Source organism: Ascaphus truei, chromosome 2 (genome assembly GCF_040206685.1).
Source record: "Ascaphus truei isolate aAscTru1 chromosome 2, aAscTru1.hap1, whole genome shotgun sequence".
Classification (NCBI taxonomy): domain Eukaryota; kingdom Metazoa; phylum Chordata; class Amphibia; order Anura; family Ascaphidae; genus Ascaphus; species Ascaphus truei.
Genome location: NC_134484.1, coordinates 353,118,939 through 353,138,124, shown reverse-complemented (window position 1 = coordinate 353,138,124; position 19,186 = coordinate 353,118,939). Strand labels below are relative to the sequence as shown.

The 19,186-nt window shown below is 39.5% G+C and overlaps 1 protein-coding gene across 1 annotated transcript in view; it reads left to right on the top strand.

The window, feature by feature from the left end:
* Positions 1 to 18,188, top strand: part of HACL1 (2-hydroxyacyl-CoA lyase 1) — a 37,592-nt gene extending 19,404 nt beyond the window's left edge. Inside the window, exons 7-17 of the mRNA XM_075586877.1 lie at positions 1,385 to 1,479; positions 2,256 to 2,368; positions 4,257 to 4,392; positions 4,854 to 4,959; positions 5,409 to 5,492; positions 6,994 to 7,095; positions 9,016 to 9,170; positions 9,541 to 9,699; positions 10,248 to 10,355; positions 15,775 to 15,961; positions 17,810 to 18,188. Of these exons, the coding sequence (XP_075442992.1) occupies positions 1,385 to 1,479; positions 2,256 to 2,368; positions 4,257 to 4,392; positions 4,854 to 4,959; positions 5,409 to 5,492; positions 6,994 to 7,095; positions 9,016 to 9,170; positions 9,541 to 9,699; positions 10,248 to 10,355; positions 15,775 to 15,961; positions 17,810 to 17,842 (1,278 nt within the window). The 3' untranslated portion in view covers positions 17,843 to 18,188. The remainder of the gene's footprint in view (positions 1 to 1,384; positions 1,480 to 2,255; positions 2,369 to 4,256; positions 4,393 to 4,853; positions 4,960 to 5,408; positions 5,493 to 6,993; positions 7,096 to 9,015; positions 9,171 to 9,540; positions 9,700 to 10,247; positions 10,356 to 15,774; positions 15,962 to 17,809) is intronic.
* Positions 18,189 to 19,186: the final 998 nt, after the last annotated feature.

Genomic DNA, 19,186 nt, shown 5'->3' with positions numbered 1-19,186 from the left:
CCAGTATCTCCCATATTCCAGGTGGCTGTCTCCTCTGAAAAGACTACCTCTGTCAATGAAGGTATTAAACATGTGAGACCTGGCAGAGGTGTGTAAGAGCCAGAGAGAGAGTGGGGGGTGTAAGAGAGAGTGGGGAGGGGGGGGTGTAAGACAGACAGAGGGGGGGGGAGTATAAAAGAGAGAGGGTGGGAGTTTAGGGGGGGGAAGAGATATGGACGGATGGGACAAGAGGGTTGGGGTTCCCCAGAATTTCACAATATAATTCTAGGGTTCCTGAACCAAAACAAAGGCTGAAAACCACTGCAATAGATAGATCGCAAATGTGAAGACAATTATCTGTGTTTTGGAGGTCCCTGGGAACAGGTAATGAGGATTTATCAAGTAACTTTATCAAGTTGGTCTTCCTGTGCAGCTCACAGACGTTTGTTTCCTTGAAATATTAACGTGCCATATCACTCACAGATATGTATTTGATATTCATGCAGGACTAAGGACTAAGGCCACAAGACCGTTCAATGGGCAGCAAAAGTGTTTTATGGCTTAGCACCATTAAATAAATATGGGCCTAACTATTATACAAATTTACTATTTTTCACATGATGCACCAAAATAGATGCAGTTTTATTTATCTCTTTAATAATTGCGTTAAACCGGTGGGTTTTAAGTACCATAGTAAAGGAATTAACAGCCTGATGTGAAGCAGACATCATTGTAAACACACCACTAATAATGAAGCATTAGTCTACTGCTGTGGTTGTCAGAAAAATATAATTATCCTTGTAGTTAAATATAACTTCATTTTGTTAATGAACTCCTTTGTGTTTAGTAGGGTTTAATGCATTTGGTGGCAGGCCTCAGTCTAGTGCAGGGGTCAGCAACTTCCGCTCCTACTTGCGGCTCTCTGCAGGTTGCCGACCCCTAGCTGCTGCCTCTCTCCCTCATTATCTTCCCGGTGGCTGCTCTGGCCTGGTGCTGGTCGGGCCTCTTGTTGGTGCTGGACCCGGTGTCTCTCCAGCTGCTGGCCTGCCTCTCTCCTGTACTGTCCCACGCTGGGCTCTCATGTCGGTGCGTGCCTGAAGTGCGTGTCACAACTTCCTGCGCGAGCCGACGTCACTGTGTGTGTGTGTGTGTGTGTGTGTATGTATTACAGTGGTGTTAAAAAGAAAGAACACTCTCTTTGAATTCTATGGTTTTACATATCAGGACATAATAACAATCATCTGTTCCTTAGCAGGTCTTAAAGTTAGGTAAATGCAACCTCAGATGAACAACACATATGTATTACACCGTGTCATGATTTATTTAACAAAAATAAAGCCCCACACCAGTGGGGCTGTCATGATGATGATTAGAAAATATTGTCGTTCTCTTCTCTTGAATCCAGGCAGTACGAAGCAGTATGTATGGCCGACCTGGAGCTTGCTATGTGGATATTCCTGGAGACTTTGTAAATAGAATGGTTAACAGGAGTGATGTTAAGTATGTCAAGATTTTCGATTTGGATCCTTGTTATATCATTATCTAGTAATACAGATTTATTACAGTAAAATGGAGACCATTTTTTACTCATTTTTTTGTAGTTGAAATGTAGCATCGATGTAAATACAATGGGAGCACCTGCCAAACAATCAGCACAAACAACAACATCATTGTGTTATTTTTTTTTATTGCAAGACTTTTGATTCTTTTGGGAACATTGCAGAATCCGGAAGTAGAGACTAGAGATGAGCGGAACTGTCAAAATCCATTTTGCAGAAATTTCCAGAGCTTTCCATTCAAAATCCGTTCTGCGGTGTAAAATCCATCACATTTTTCCAGTTTCAATTTGTCCGGATTAATTCAAAACCGCCATTGGATACAATTCGCTGGGGAATTTTAACCATACAATCCGCAGATTCGGCAATGCGTTGGAGAATTTTACCAATCCAATCTGCAGATTTTGCAAAACACTGATAGATTCTTAAAATACACAAGTGGCTTGTTAAACCTGTAGATTGGATTGGTAAAATCCTCCAACGGATTGCGGAATTTGTGGATTGGATTGACCCATCTCTAGTAAAGACTCTCCAACTAGGCTTAAATAAGTAAAATCCATGCTAAAAGTCTAATACAAAAAAGATAATCCAGCAAGCGTATGTTTGTAACATATTTGATTATTACAGTGGTTGGATTAAATACAGTAGATGATTTTCATAGTTCAAGCACAGTCTCTCACTGAATTTAGACAATATTACCATTCCTTTCCTGACTTTCAGGTACACAGAATCTTGTTTGCCACCTCCCATCAGCCTGGCCGATATGTCAGCCGTTCACAAAGCATTGTCAGTATTGAAGAGTGCCAGCCAGCCTCTCTTAATCATTGGCAAAGGTATGTTGTTACTGTATGTGGTAGAATTTTACTTAACATAACTGTCATTGTTAGTCAGCAGGTAATGTTGAACTTTTGGTATTAAAATAAAACAGCAATAGAAACAAAATATTGTAGATGCATTGTAATCTGCATATTGCTCTACTGCTCACTCATTCCCTAGAGAATCACCAGCTTGGATATGTGCAAGTTAAGCATAGCCCTCCTTCTGTAGGTCAAAATGTTACTCCGTGCCTATTAGAACATGGCATAAAGATGACTGCTGTATGATGGTAAACTCATCTTGAAAATACTTTGTGGTTAGTACAATGTGCTTGGTACAAAGACATGACAGATTTGGTGGGACATGGAAAAGACTAAGGGAATTAGGGTTTTTCTCCTGTACGTGTCCACATGCCTGGCATGATGATAATGGGTGCATATGGTATGAACAGGTGGAGAGGAAATATAGGTAATCACTACATCGGAGATGACCTTTGAGTTTGAACTATTTGCCTGCGCTGGAGTTATTAGGTTGTAAAATACATACGATTGATCATGTTAAAGTGCAACATAGATTTTTGTTTTCTGATCACACTTCAGTTTTTTTTTTTTTTTTATTATAGTAAAGAGCCACTATACCCTTCCCCTCATGCATTTTCTTATGTCTGGCTTTTTTTGTAGCAGAGTTTGATGTCGTTTAAAAAAACAAACAAAAAAAACATTTACATGATCAATTAATGCAAGTCTTTCATGTAAAATTAAGGAAAAAATAGGAAAGTAGTATAGCTGCTTTAATTTTTTTTATTTCACAAAAATGATCAATGTTTCGGTCCACAATGGGAGCCTTCTCAAGATGGCATTAAGGTGCAACGGACCGTCTCTTATACTGTATACCTACACCCTCCCACCCCCCCTCCGTGCCCCCAAAATCAAACATGCAGAAAACATTTTGATTCCCTCCAGCTTTGCATTCCGATCACTCCCTGTGTTAAAACGTTTAAGTACTGTGAAGTCTTCAATCACATATTTCTTGTTAGCTGGGATATAGTCAGTTTCATTCTTTATTCCATTGGGTCCACTCCATGTTAATTTTCTATTTGGATTCTTCTTGCATTCAGCAATCTGTCTCCACGATTTTTCCTGTTGCCGTAACCATACATACCAACTTATACTTCGTCTTTCTGTGGGCACCAACTTTTGCATTGAAATCTCCCATACCGATCTCTGAGGTGACAATTTCCTTTAAGTTGGTTGATTTCATGGTAGACGTCTTCCACTTCATTGTCCGTGTGACTTGATGTTGGGCCATACACTTGGATAATTTGAAGCATGTATCTCTTTGTCTACTGATGAGCTGTCATACTCCACAATGTTGTTTCTCCATCTCTTTTTAACGATGAAGCTTCTCCACTTCACTACATTATCATAATGAATCTTTTCAATCACGTCTTCCAGTTCTTGAGGGGCTGCTTGGAGAGAATGTGGAAGTTTTATAGCGAGCCAGATTGAGAATGAGGGCCATTGCTTTTCGGTGTATTATGTATTTGGGGATAGAGGCCTTACTTGCCATGTTGGCCTCATCTGTATGTTGGCAAGTATCTTTCCCACATTAGCCACATATATTGTTTAAGCTTTCATAGTATGATTAAACCTACCAGCACAAGCGCCCCCATACATATTTTTGAACACCTATTGTCATAAATATTTTTGAATATCTGTTGCCACCTTCCCTCCACTTTGAGGCAAAGAAAGGCCCAAAACATTGATGTCTGTTATGTAATAAACATTTTTCACTTTTCATCAAGTTTATGTGAGTGCCTGTCTGCAAACTAGTTTATAATATATTATGTGTTTTCTCTGTTACCACTAAAAGTTAAAGTGGCTTTTATGTGTGTTTTTTTTTAAGGTGCTGCCTATTGCCGTGCAGAGAACAGTGTACGAAGGTTGGTGAACCAGTGTGGGCTTCCATTTTTACCTACTCCAATGGGCAAGGGTGTTGTACCTGACGACCATCCAAACTGTGTAGCAGCCGCCAGATCCAGGTATCTGTTTAACACTCTGCGATTGTATCAGTCACTATACTGTCAGCATGTAGGGCTTCTGAATTAAGGTTATTCCGGTCTGGAAGGCTATGCCATGGATTGGATGTCTTTTCAGCACCGAAGGGGTTTAGAACCAGGTACATTGGTCCATCTTTGTGTTATTCACTAAATAATAATGCGTTGAATCATGTTATAAGGTAAAGGCATTACCAGTCTTGATCTTCTCATGAAACATATAGCATTTAAGTATTTTTTTTTTTTAAGTAAAATCTCCCGGTTGCAAAAATACAGTGATACTGATGCATAAAGAAAAGCAGCAAATTTATCAAAGCAAAATTCCCATTGAAAGCCCTTTGATAGATGTAGCGCAGTTTTGCACCATTTATGTTGCACTTTTGCAGCCCGGGGACTTTGATCGATTGCTGTGTTGCTAAGTGAATGCCGTTCTCTCATGTTACTAGTGCACTGCGGCATGCTGATGTTATACTGCTGCTGGGTGCCAGGCTGAACTGGATGTTGCACTTTGGTCATCCACCAAGGTTCCGGCCAGATGTGAAGATTATTCAGGTCAGATAAGCAACCAGTTTATTCTGGTGTGGGAGGTGTGATGTGATCTGTTGTATTCTCTTTCCAACTTTTGCAAGTCAAGCTTTTGACTTGTACTAAAGTCAATGTACACGCAGCTAACTAAACATGCTCTATGAATAAGACGCTTATCCAAATACACACTCGAAGTGATCTTAAAAGATGCCACTTTTGTATGCAATCGTAAAATAATCTTTATTAATCTACGTACGTACATATGTAGATTTTTTGGGGGTTATCAATAGAGATGTGATTATATTAAAATCAGGGATCGCCTGCCAGTTTATACAGTACATTCCGTTTTGAATCATTGGATGAACTTTAAAGAGATGGGAAGCAATGATGGCTATTTACTTACATTATTTGCAGATTACTTTATCAGTCGGTACTGAGTTGAGGAAGATTTATTTTCCTATTTTTCTGATCGACAGGTTGACATTTGTGCAGAAGAGCTAGGCAATAATGTCAAGCCCGCGGCAACTCTACTGGGTGATATTGATGCTGTGACTCAACAGGTAATTGAGAATGGAATGCAGTGATATTTTACCCTAAGTGTTTCTTTTTTCTTTTCATGTTCTATAAATAATGATTGTAATGTAATTTTCTGCAGTGAAAGTGGTGTATGATTAACACTTTCCCTTAGAGATCTGCATAATATAAAAATAAAAAGATATGTAGGCCTGTGAAAGAATTGTCTTTTGCATATTCATATTGAACTGGGAGATGTTGACAATTGAGTAGGATCTCTCTAATACTAAACACACAAGCTTTTAGACACTTAAAACCCAGTATCTGCGCCATAATTATTTTGGGGAAATCACTTTCAAAATTAGATTGTAAACCCCCAGGAGCAGGGATTAATTTTACTAGTATACAGTATGTTGCTGTGCACATCACTGTCACTGTCAGCACCTACATGGTTCCATATTGTATCGTTTTGTGCTTTGGCCCCCAGGTACGTTTCACTCGTGCTGATTTTTCATGCTTCCACAGCATTTCTAGACTGAGGATCTACTTCCAGTATAGCATGACCCCACCTCAGCTAGTCTTTGTCATAATATAGTAAATGTAGAAAGCCGGTGCTTCAAAAGGCTGATCGTATCCTTATAACATCATAAGCAATTTGCAGCAGGACTTCTCATTGACGGTAATAACGTCAGTATCCCATATAAAGGGAATGGGGAACTAGCACCCGGTGCCACCAGTGGTCCAAGCACATCAATATAATGTTACACAATATGTCCCCAAACTGAACAGTAGAGCAAAAGTGAGGTTTAGAATAACTCACTCAGTTGGTGTCCAGTGGTGTCCATAAGTCCTCTGTATAGATATGATCCAGGCTGCAGCTGAAGATGGCGTGCAGAATCCACCCAAAGGCAGTGGGCAAAAAAATAGAAATAAGGCAGAGAGCACTACCAGTAGAAATTAGGAGGAGGCATCACATAGAAAAAAGTAATGAATTTATTAAAGGATCATAAACAGACCCCTAGACAAAAAGCAACACACCAACGCATTTCGGGCTCTATGCTGCTGGAAGCCCATGGAGGGTCTACTTGCAGGTGCCCGCTGAAAGCAGTCGTGACTGTCCCACCCTATCGGCGGCCTATCTGTGTCCACATGGATTTTCGTCTGTTGAAATCTTCTGCTTCCTGTTCTGATGTTTCCCACGCCCCACCATTAAGCTATGTTGTGCTCTGCCATTTATACAGACACATTGCTAGGCTTATAGGAAAGAAAACAATCTATTTTTTGTTGTTGCATAAAATTAAAACACAATAAAATTACCTACTGCATTCACTTTTCAAAGCCTATTTCAATCTTCCAGAGGAAAGGGAAGGCAGCTTGTCAAACAGCATTTCAAACAGGGGCCTATGAGGCTTATTCACAAAACTTTGTTAGCTATGGTGTGCAGTATGACTTTACACTTTAATGAGCTTTACGGCAAGTGTTACAGCAAGCACGTAGTGCGTAAGTAAGTAAGACCCATGTATAACAGTTATTGTTTTTATTCCACAGCTTTTAGAGCACCTTGGTAAAACCTCCTGGAAGTATCCTTCCAATACTGAATGGTGGAAAAATCTGAAGGAGAAAATCAGGACCAATGAAGAAAGTTCAAAGGTGACCGCTCAATCGGAATCTTCATAGTGCAGAAAGATACTGTATATGTAGGGCAGGATCACAGGTGGAGGGGTCCATGAATCCATGGGTAGGACATTACGAGGCCAATGTGAAACTCTTGAATGAGCTACTGGCAATAAAAAATAGAATAAAATGACGGTGACAGTGCCATCTCCCAGGTCCAATAAAGTGAAAACACATGGCCATGTAACACCATCTCGACCAACTCGTAATAGCACGGGAATATACAGAATCGCAGCACATATAGTGTAATTTGATAATACCAAGGAATAATTCTGATCCTCCAGCACACACCCACACGAATCAATGAAAAAATGTGGGAATTGAATGTACACTTTACTGCTGAGAACAAAATAAATGCAAGCAACTGTGCATAATTACTAAACTTAATCATAGTGCAGAAATGACAAATAGTCCATTGGCATAGTAAAAAGAAAAAAAAACGGAGCTTCAGCGTAACAGAGAGGCAGGCGACGTTTTGGGCATAACTCTGCCCTTTGTCAAGCATCTCGAGTCCTGGTGTATGCTGGAGTCTTTATAAACGCTTCCTTTTTGCAATTTCGCATGAAATGTGACATTACCGGAACCTTTGTTGCGTTCCAGAATAGGGGGTAGTGGAGAGAAGTGGCGACGTGTAATCCACCATAGATAAACAAGTCTCATGCTTTAGTGCCCGCCAACTACAGTACAAGTAGCTTAAATAGCACAGAGACATCCCTAGTATATAACATAATGGTAACCATCTGTATCAACAAAAAAACAGCTGTACCATATCAAAAAGAACTGGCATATCAATAAATTCATTCATCCAGCTACATTTGTATTGATCTATTTTGCAATAACAACAATAGAACCAATCTTACACCTCCATAATAAGACAATAGTAATAAAATATAAATACACTAGATAAATATCTATCAGATCCACATAGCAAAGCGATATAATGCGTCCGTATACACTTTAATGACCAGTAATATGGAACGAGCATACAAAACAAATTAAGGCACATAAGTGGTAAGTGGTCATGCCCTAAAAGTCAAAGAAATTCAATGTATTAATGTAAAAAATAAAGAGAGGAGGTAAACATGTGTATATTCCTATGTGCAAATAGGAAGCATTTATAAAGTCTCTACCAAGTACTGGCTCTCTCCATAGTTGCTTGAGAATGGGCAGTGTTATGCCTGTGAAGTCACCTGCCTCTCTAACACTGAAGATGTTTTATTATTATATTTTTTTTACTATGGACTATTTGGCATGTCATTTATGCACTGTGATTAGTGTAACTTTTTTGTATATGTGTTTGAATTTCTTTGATTTTCTGCACTAAAGATAAGTGTAAATTTACTATGTCTTATTTGATCTTTTTGTGTGCTGGAAACCCAGATTTATTCCTTGGCATTATTACAGTTTGGGGGTGTCTGTTCCTCCATTCATCCATTTATTTACATTGATATGGGATTGTAGAGATCTATTCTTTTTATACTATGGAGTGCTGTCCATGTACAGTATATCCTTTTGTTTGTAAAAGTGTAATTTAGCTGTGTTAAGGACCAAGGAAACAATTTACAGTGATTCAGGCAGAGTTATGGTACATATGGTTTTGACGCAATGGCGAGAACTTCAAATGAATAAATGAGCATGCTAAATATTTTAAGATAAATACAAATTGGTCCCCCATTGATATGATCCCAATAAGATATATACTGCAGATGCTTTTTAAGAGAAGACTGTCATACTGTGTGGCTTGTATAATATCCTACATAATGTTCATACTTTTGTCTGCCATGCTAACAATATTTTAGCCAGGAAATTATGCCCAACTGTATAAACAAGAAGTGTTGCTTTATTCCCTTGACCCCATTAAAATGTGATCTCGATCTCTTACTTAATGCCCTCAAGGTTTTGGCATCACAGGCATCACTTCCTATGAACTATTACACTGTGTTCCGTCATGTCAAAGAGCTACTGCCTGACAACTGTATCATTGTAAGTGAAGGAGCCAATACCATGGACATTGGCCGTACCATGCTTCAGAACTACAATCCACGTCACAGGTAACGAGTCTTCCTGCAGCCTCATTGATGCAACTGCACAAAAGTTTATTATGATTAGTATTTGGATTTACTTGTAACATCACACTGATTGCACCTGCCATATAATGTAACATTGCTGTTCTTACAATGGGGTTAAGGATTCATGAAAAAGTAATAAAGGCAAAATAAATGTCTTCTGGCCTCTGTAGAGGGCCTTTGGCCAAATTGCTTTAGCTTTCTCTCACTGTCTTATGTACAGTACCTAGTTTGTTAGCTCTTCAGAGCAGGGATTCATTGCGATTATATTATTTTACAATGTACACTGACACTATCATATTAGAAAATAGTAATTGCCGGTTTGCTTTCTTTTGCCTCTGTCGATTCTCTGCAGACTGGATGCTGGCACGTTTGGGACAATGGGAGTTGGGCTGGGATTTGCCATAGCAGCAGCAATGGTAACAAAAGAGCAGAGCAATGAGCAACGTGTGGTCTGTGTGGAGGGAGACAGTGCCTTTGGGTTCTCTGGCATGGAAGTGGAAACAATGTGCAGGTAAAATCCACCTGCAGGTTAGGAGTCCTTGTGAACAACCAATCAAAGATTTTAGGGTCAGAAAGTGGAAAATTCGAACTAAAATTGCCTTGTTTTGAAATGTAACTTGTGCATCATATGTCCAGCCTAGGGGTTTAAGGAAAAATATATCTGTCAAAGTATGAAGGTCACAATGTTCCAATTGTTTGGCAACCAGAGGGTGTTGTGACCATTTTGTTGATCAAGAAGTGTTTGAATTCAAAGAGCCTGTTAAAATGAGCTATTCCATGTGCCAGGGCACCATCGTGCTTGTTTTCTACACAGGTTATAGAAATTGGTAGCAGGTAACAGCCTATTCTGCATTGCTGTACCTACCCACTTTTTAATTCTGATGTTGACCTTGCTTCATCTCATTATTAGGATAGAAAGGGAAAAAACGGTTTAAAAACAGACCCCTTTAAAATGTTGTTTAAGTTTAGGTATGTTAATGAAATAAGTACTCATCAGTAATAGTTGTTATATTGTTTGAGAGGCACAGTTTGAGAAGTACTTTCTGTTCATCCATTTAGGTATAACCTGCCGATCATTGTCATTGTCGTAAATAACAATGGCATTTATAGTGGATTCGACGAGGAAACGTGGAAGGAAATGTTAGAGGCTGGGGACCCTGCGTCTATGTAAGTACCAGTGAACATTGCATAAAATACCCTTTTTAGCTGTGTCAGTAAAACAATTTTAGAGCTCCCATCTGGGTTTAAATAAACAGGAAAGCTCATCTTTGCTTTGCCATGGGCTTGATCCATATATTTTTAATTGCATTATGTGTGGGTCATCAGCAGAAAGAAGTGAGGCATAGTGTCTGCGCCGATAGTATTGTAAAACAGCTCAGAAATTACTTTATTTCATTGAGCCTCGGATTACTCCATTGCAGTTCCCTAAACAAGGGTATTTTTCCCTCCTTTCTATTTTAACCCTTTTTGCTGCCAGAGTGGCCATTGCAAAGCAATATGGGTCTGTTTATCATATACTGCCAAAGGTTCACACATGCCAACATTTTAGTTTGAGTCCTTTCCTTGCCCCAGCCTTCACGTGTCACAGACTGAGCATGCCCACACCTGTTGACTCATCCCACATTCTGTTTCCATACTGCATAAAAAAGGAAGTCTCTCTTCACTTTATCCTGGATCTCATCTTCGATGCATCCTCGTGCCACTTTCTCTTGCAGTACTTTTGGACGGGCATTATATGCCTGGGTAAGTTGTAAGTTGTGTGTTCAGAGTGCTTTATGCTGCTTTGCAGAGATATTGAGCTGGAGAACAGTAGCCTTTTTAGTTGGAATTTGGGAGACCGCTTTAAACCAGGCGCTTCCATCTAAAAATAGGAGTGTTGTGCGAGTATTGCACCTCCATAGGTGGCTGTATGACTGTGCCTGTAGTATGATTATTAAACACTGTGCAAATACAGGCTCTCTTAAATCAAAATAGAATTATAGGTACAGCTCAACCTCGTTTATAGCGCAATCCGCTACAACACGGATACGCTTATAACACGGTCTAAGCGTGGCTTCCGTTATTTTTTTTTGTCAAACGTTAATAATAACAGTGTTGTCATATTGTTGGTTTATAAAATGTATAGTTCTTACATCTCCCAGAAACCTAAAGTTTCCCTTTGCAGATTCATCCTATTTGTAGATTAAAACTATGGATAACAGGTAATCATATTTACCTTTGATAACACCTCTCTAATTGAAGTAATACCCTAAATGTCAATGATTACATGTGTAATTCTCTCTCTTTCATATATATATATATATATATATATATATATATATATATATATATATATATAAAGCAGAAAATAGCTATGTTAGTCCAGTTGCAATAGTGCAGAATAAATGAGTTCTTCAGTATTAGGTGATACCTTTTTTATTGGACTATAAATTTAGGTCATAGGACAAGCTTTCGAGAGTTATCCTCTCTTCTTCAGGTCATGCAATACTGATATACAAAGGATTCAATGGCTAAAACAGTGTAGAGAGAGGGAAAAAAAAAAAGATATTTACTGTAGATAAGGTAGGGTGTTAAAAGTGTTTGAAGCCAGGGGACAGTGTCAAAGAAAGGTGGGGAGGGGAAGGGATGCCGGGGGGGAGAGAGAAAGTGTGGATAAGAATTGAGGCAAGCAGGATAATTACAAACAATTTTGATAGGGTGTGAGAAAACCCATGTCCGCATTAAGTCCTTTGGTTTTGGTGTCAAAGTGTCTTATCATTCTGAGTTCAAATGTTTTCCGTTCTTGGGTGCTTTTAAACATTCCATTGAGGATTTTGATTTTTAAATCATTTATGGAATGATCTGGTTGTGAGAAGTGATGTCCCACAGGTGAGCAGTATCTTCCTTCTTCGTGATGGAGTATAGAGTGTCTGTGCACCTTTCTTTGACACTGTCCCCTGGCTTCAAACACTTTTAACACCCTACCTTATCTACAGTAAATATCTGTTGTTTTATTTTTTTTCCTCTATCTACACTGTTTTAGCCATTGAATCCTATGTATATCAGTATTGCTTGACCTGAAGAAGAGAGGATAACTCTCGAAAGCTTGTCCTATGACATAAATTGTTAGTCCAATAAAAAAGGTATCACCTAATACTGAAGAACAACATTTATTCTGCACTATATATATATAATTGTGGTATATATAGTGGGTATAAAAAGTGACAAAAACCCTCCACAGTAAAGCATAAAGCAACTGTAAATATTACTGTATGTTCATTTGCATGTCTTATACAGGTGTGCAACCCTGTCTTTCCCCATTATCGCCCAGCATACAGCGCTTCCACTGCAGCAAGGGATTCTGGGAAATGACATGCAAATGAGCACTCAGTGCCACCTTTTGTCTCAAGCTCGTATTACACAAGCAAATCCTCAAGCCAATGCATGCTGTTTTAAACACAGCTTTTAGACAGAAGCTGGGATGAGATGCAAAGCCATTAAACCCACTCACAGACATGTTTCAACCTTGATGGGTATCATCAGTCTGAGGTTGGTTGTAATGGCTAAGCTGGTTTGAGACTAGACTAGGTATTCACCACAATTATTAAGGTTATGGTGGGTAAAAAAAGTGAAAAAAACCCTCCACAGTAAAGCATAAAGCAACTGTAAATATTACTGTATGTTTGTAGAGGGAGAGGGGGGTTGGCCTGGTATTAAAGGGGTTGCACCCCATATGGCCACCGCCTGACCTCACCAGGGAGGCAAGGGGTTAACTGGACTGCGGTCCAGGAATGTGGTTTACACCTTGTCATGTCATGAAAAATGTATGTTCCCATGTTTCATTATAATCCTGTATTTTAATGTTTTAAAGTGCATTTTGAAATGCAGACCATCTGCTATGCTAATAGGTCATGAAGGGCAGCCGGCTGATTGAGCCTAAGCACTGTGATCAAAAGTTAACTGCCCGGATTGTTTACACTAAGTACTAATCAACAGACCAGTACTAATCAACAGACTCTGCCACTCTAATTGTTACCTGAGGGTGGAGAATCATCAAACTGGAGTGGTTTGTAAGTGTTATGTCTACACCTACAAACAATGCAGATACTTAATTTGGTAAACTGGTCGTCGCCCCTGATTTAATTATGGGGCTACCCATAGAGTCCCAGTACACATGGGCTAATTAGCTGGGGGGCATGGGTTAATCTGTGTCTCCTCGTTAGGGATTGGATACAGATAATTGTTCACCAATAGTCTGTATTCAATGTTAAGAATAGGGTTACACAGGTATATAAACTGTGTCCACCCTACAGTTTTTAGTTGTGCTTCTGATTCCACCTGTAATGTCACCGGATTGCTGGAGAATTGCTAGCTGATACTTCTCCATCCCCCAACCCTAAGTAAGTGTTACCTTCTTGTCTGTTAATTGTACTATATTGCTGTGTTCACCTTTTTAAGGAATAAATATATTTTATTATATCTAAGCCTCGTCATCAGTGTGAGGTTGGTTGTAATGGCTAAACTGGTTTGAGACTAGATTAGATATTCACCACAATTATTAAGGTTATGGTGGGTAAAAAAAGTGACAAAATTATATTTACAGTTGCTTTATGCTTTACTGTGGAGGGTTTTTGTCACTTTTTTTACCCACCATAACCTTAATAATTGTGGTGAATACCTAGTCTAGTCTCAAACCAGCTTAGCCATTACAACCAACCTCACACTGATGATACCCATCAAGGTTGAAACATGTCTGTGAGTGGGTTTAATGGCTTTGCATCTCATCCCAGCCCCTGTCTAAAAGCTGTGTTTAAAACAGCATGCATTGGCTTGAGGATTTGCTTGTGTAATACGAGCTTGAGACACAAGGTGGCACTGAGTGCTCATTTGCATGTCATTACCCAGAATCCCTTGCTGCAGTGGAAGCACTGTATGCTGGGTGATAATGGGGAAAGACAGGGTTGCAGACCTGTCTAAGACATGCAAATGAACATACAGTAATATTTACAGTTGCTATATATATATTACAGTATATTACCAGGAAAAATATATTAATTATGCTTATCTCATCTAATGTTCTAAAACATTAGAAACGCAAAACTGACAAAGAAACATAGAATAAACTACCACACACCATTGAATAAATAACTCAATTATGTTTTACATACATTTCTTGCAAAATATGAGTTTTGTGGTAAATCAATTTATTTTTGAGAGAATAGAAAAAAAAACATATAAAACCCGAGTATAAACCTGATGGTAAAGAAACTTTACTATTTTTCAGTTACAGTATAAATGACAAGCAGCAACCACATAGGAAATTTGTAGGAGTGATCAAAGTTCATGGAAAGAGTTTAACTAGTAATCATGCAGTCAATCAATAATTCTCTCACCACAATCTTTCATTTGAGAATTTCCCGTTTCAACCATCTATCTATTTAACGGTCTAACTATTTATTCATCTAGTTCTCTTTCCTGTATCTTCCTGCTAAATTAGACATACAGTATTACTATAGCATTAGCATTTGCCAGCGCCTGTCTTTTTGGAAGCTCTTTTTCAGTTGCTTTCTATCAAACAGTGTTTCAGAACCAGTTAAGAAACACAGGATAATGAAAAAAGCTCTGATCACATAAAAATAGAGCCCATTGGGAAGTTGGTGGGTAATAATGTACAGTGTGTTTTAAATTATACACCATAGAAATGCTGGAAGCACCAATGTTAAGGGCTTTGCTCCAGTTTTTGTGCCATGTGAATCAGCTTGTTTTTTGGAGAAAGCCAAAAGGAGTTAGGGAAGAGTTACCTGTTGCCCAAATGATGATGATGTCAAATTGTGCTCCTCTGTGTGTCACTTTTGTTCCTTTCTATTTGCACACAAAAATCGTTGAAGTAATGTTAACACACACACACACACTGACACACACACACACACACACCGTACCTCCGCTGGGGGGTAGGAGAGAAGGGAGCTGGTTCCTGGTCGGGGGACTCGCAGAGACAGCTGACAGCCCGGCTTCTCTAGACTCTGTGAGATTCTCCCCCCGCTCTCCCCCGCACCCCCCCCCCCTTCTCGCAGACTCGCAGCTTCTCTGCACAGATCAGCTGCTGCTGCAGAGAGCGGGGCTGCCTGCGGCCAATTTTTTATTTTTTAAATCCCGGTTATAACGCGGTCTCATTCCGTGGCCCCCGAGCACCGCGTTATAACGGGGTTCAGCTGTATTTTGTAAATGCCTTGTACATATTCTCGTCCCCCCCTGACTACAGTTGGAAATGTAACAATGTTTAGATTTTAACTGTTTGCGGTCGTCTGCAATTTATTGCTGGCTCCAAAGGGTTAATCCCTTTCCTGCTGTTCAAGTGAAAAAACAGATGATTATTATATTGTTTGCAAAACAATGCATACAAGTTGATATCTACATTTCTTTATATATGCAATGAAATACAATGTTAAGAAACATTTATTCATGTGACCTATAAACTCTTCAAGACAGCCTGCTGTTGAACTTTTATAGCTACAGTATGGGTTGACTGTTAGTTTCTTGTTAAAACTCAATCTTCAAAAAGTCATAATTTGTAATCCATGTCTCTGATTTATTTGCTTATTTCCAGCGCACCTCCTCTTTCTCTTATACCAAACGCTCACTATGAACAGGTCATGACCGCCTTTGGTGGTAAAGGGTACTTTGTTCGCACTCCTGAAGAGTTACAGCATGCCTTAAAAGCCAGTTTATCAGAGAAGAATGTGCCTTCGCTTATCAATGTCATGATAGATCCTGTTTCAGACAGAAAGAAGCAGGTAAGCCTTGCTATAATCATGCCAGAGTTGGAGTGACCTTCAATGCAATGCACTCATGGACTGAATGTTTTCTTGACTTTTTTAATCCCATCTCGGCTTGTGAGGGTTCATTCCTTTAAATACTGTATATTGGGGTCTATTTTTCATTGCCAAAATAGTGCAAACTTCTTTTTTTCACCCGCAACTCACGATACAATATACCAGTGTCTATGTACAGCTCCACCCCGTTATAACGCGATCTGTTACAACGCTAATCCGCTTATAACGCGATGCAAGTGTGGCTCCCAATTTTCATATATATTGATACGTTACAATTCGATTATTGGTATCTTAAATACTTTATAACACGATTATTGGTATCTTAAATACTTTATTGTACAGTGCATACAATTGTACATTATTTCTAACGCGATCCACTTATAGCGCAATGTGATTCTTTGGACCCCAAGCACAGCGTTATAAGGGGGTTGAGCTTTATTAATCTTATTTGTGGCATTTGAGCTTTATTAATCTTATTTGTGGCATTTTCTTGTATGTCTGCGTTGGTCAGCAAGGATAATGTAATTTTATGGAGCAAATGGGAAGAGTGTAGGGTGGAGTTATGTTTGCATGGTGGATCAGGTATATGTATTAACCTTTAGAGTGCCGGGAGTTCGGGCAGAACCAGAATGCCAAAGACCTCTGTCGCTTTTGCATCATGTGTTCGCCCCAGCAGGATCACATGATGCTCTCAGGCCCCGGATGCAGGAAGTGGATGGAGCTTCACTGCTGTTTCAATCGGACTGGCTGCTCCGTCAGAACAGTCAGCCTGATCTGCCCCTAAAAAACAAGCCATTTGCCCGTGCCATAACCTGATAAGTCAAGGGCACTGTAAATGTGCCTCTTTCTTTACTTTTGTTTATGGTTTCCTATGTTGGTTTCCTCCGTCACCTTAAAGCAGCCTTGCAGATATGTACAAAAATGTTATCAGCCCACAAAACCTTTTACCAGGCCACCCCTGCTTACAGTACCTTTATTTGTTCAGTTATTTCATTATTACTGTGTACTGTATGTCTCTTCCCCCCTCCTTTCTCTTACTCCTTTGTCGCCCCACCACTCTCTCTCACCGCCCCTGTCTCTAACTCTAACACTTTTTAAGCGGCGGTCCCGGCCCTAGTTGGCAGTGGAGGGAGGCCCTCCCAGGCAGCTGGTGACGGACGTTAATTCAGTTAATACTGTTAATACAGAAGGCACAGATCACACAAAGAACTGCTAATTGTGTAGACGAAAATATTTCAGTGCGGACCCACTTCTTCATACATAGACCGCATTGGCCTTGTTCACATGATACAGTAGCATGGTTTGCACGGGATCATGGTAGCATTGCTCCTATAGCAATAGTGCAGTTGTCTTTTTGATAAGGCATTGAAGCAGATCTGTATATACTCGTGTGTGTGTGTGTGTGTGTGTGTGTGTGTGTGTGTGTGTGTGTGTGTGTGTGTGTGTGTGTGTGTGTGTGTGTGTGTGTGTGTGTGTGTGTGTGTGTGTGTGTGTGTGTGTGTGTGTGTGTGTGTGTGTGCTGAACACACTAATTGCAGTCTTCAGATATTATTTGCTATGTACTGTATGTTGATTCCTACAGTCGTGTAAACAGATTATCCAACTCCAATCAGTGCAGCAAACCGACTGAGAATTTTTTCCAATCCTGTATGCACATTATACCCATGTAAGTGTAATTAGTACAAAATGATTCCCTGGTTGCAGCTTTTGAAGACTGGAGGGTGACACTGAATTGCTAACAAGAGCATTGCTACAATAGAGTGTGTTTGAAAGAGACATTTCCTAAAGATGAGTTTATTTTCTTTTTAGGACTTCCCCTGGCTGACCCGTTCTAACCTGTGACCGATGATATCCTGTCTCCTTGCTCTAAAAGCATCAGTCCAAAATTGATTTTGTCATTTTGTAAGATCAGTTTGGAAAACTCTGATCTCTAATAATTACTAATGTATGCTTCTACAAAGAAATGCATTTCCTGTCATACATATTAGAACAAAGATAACAAAATGAGAAAATACAAGTGGCGTCCACCATACATTTGAGAGATTTTCTAAAAGAAAACGAGTCCGTCCTCCCAGCAGAAATGTAAATGAAATAATGGGGAGAGAGAGATTTTTATCCATGATTTATCATTGTTCATGTAATTACATTTTGTAAATGTATCAATTAAATAAAGTAACAATTTACATTTTGCACGCACTTGTGAGTTTGTTCATCGAACAACGCTGCCGTGCCAACAGTGGCATGACGAATCCAGCAGTGTAGAAAAACATTTTGGAAACATGTTTGGAGACCTATAGAAGACATATAGATGCACCCTTGGGTTATTTGTCTTTACAATGTCTTGATCAAATGCTACCCTGGGTACTGTTACTACATTCTAGAAATGCTGGTAGACACATTAATATAGTTTTGTTTTTACAACAATCACACTTTCTAATACCCATACCTTGCCTCTTATACTTGCACCTATGCACCTATTAGGAGGCTCGTTAAAGCAACCGTAATATTATAGACGCTTGTTCTACTCAATTTTGTTTGCTGCATTAAGAGACCTATATATGCAGTGTTGACCTCTGGAGGTCTTGAGGACAATTTCCTGACAAAACTACGAAATGTAGCATTTCATGATAATATTATTATTTTTCTTTATTTGTAAGGTGGCATAATTCCACAGTGAGGTACAGTGGGGATACAGAGATATGTATATTATATACATAGAATGACCTACCAAATAAGGACAAACAAGCACAAACATACAACAATTTTATGGGGGCCCTGCTCCCGAGTGCTTACAACCAAGAGGGAATAAAGGGTAAAGTGGCTGCTCATTGTGGGATAGAGTTTGGTCCAGCGGCACAGCTGATCCAATTTAGGTTTGGGGGTGTGGATGTTAGGGGGTGTTAGTGTGGAGTTTGGTCCAGCCATACAGCAGATCCCAATAGGGTTAGAGCGGAGAAGTGGGTGTAGATGTTAGAGGTATCACAGATAGGCTTCCTTGAAAAGGTGAGTTTTTAGGGAGTTTTTAAATGTCTGATGATGGAGGTAATAGGGCAGGAGGATGAGTGGATGTCATGGACAGAGAACGTAGGGTGCGTTTAAGGATATATTTGGGGATGAAGGCTGAGATGCAAGGTAGGGGCAGCATTGTTGAGAGCTTTGTAAGTCAGAACTAGGGTTTTACATTTG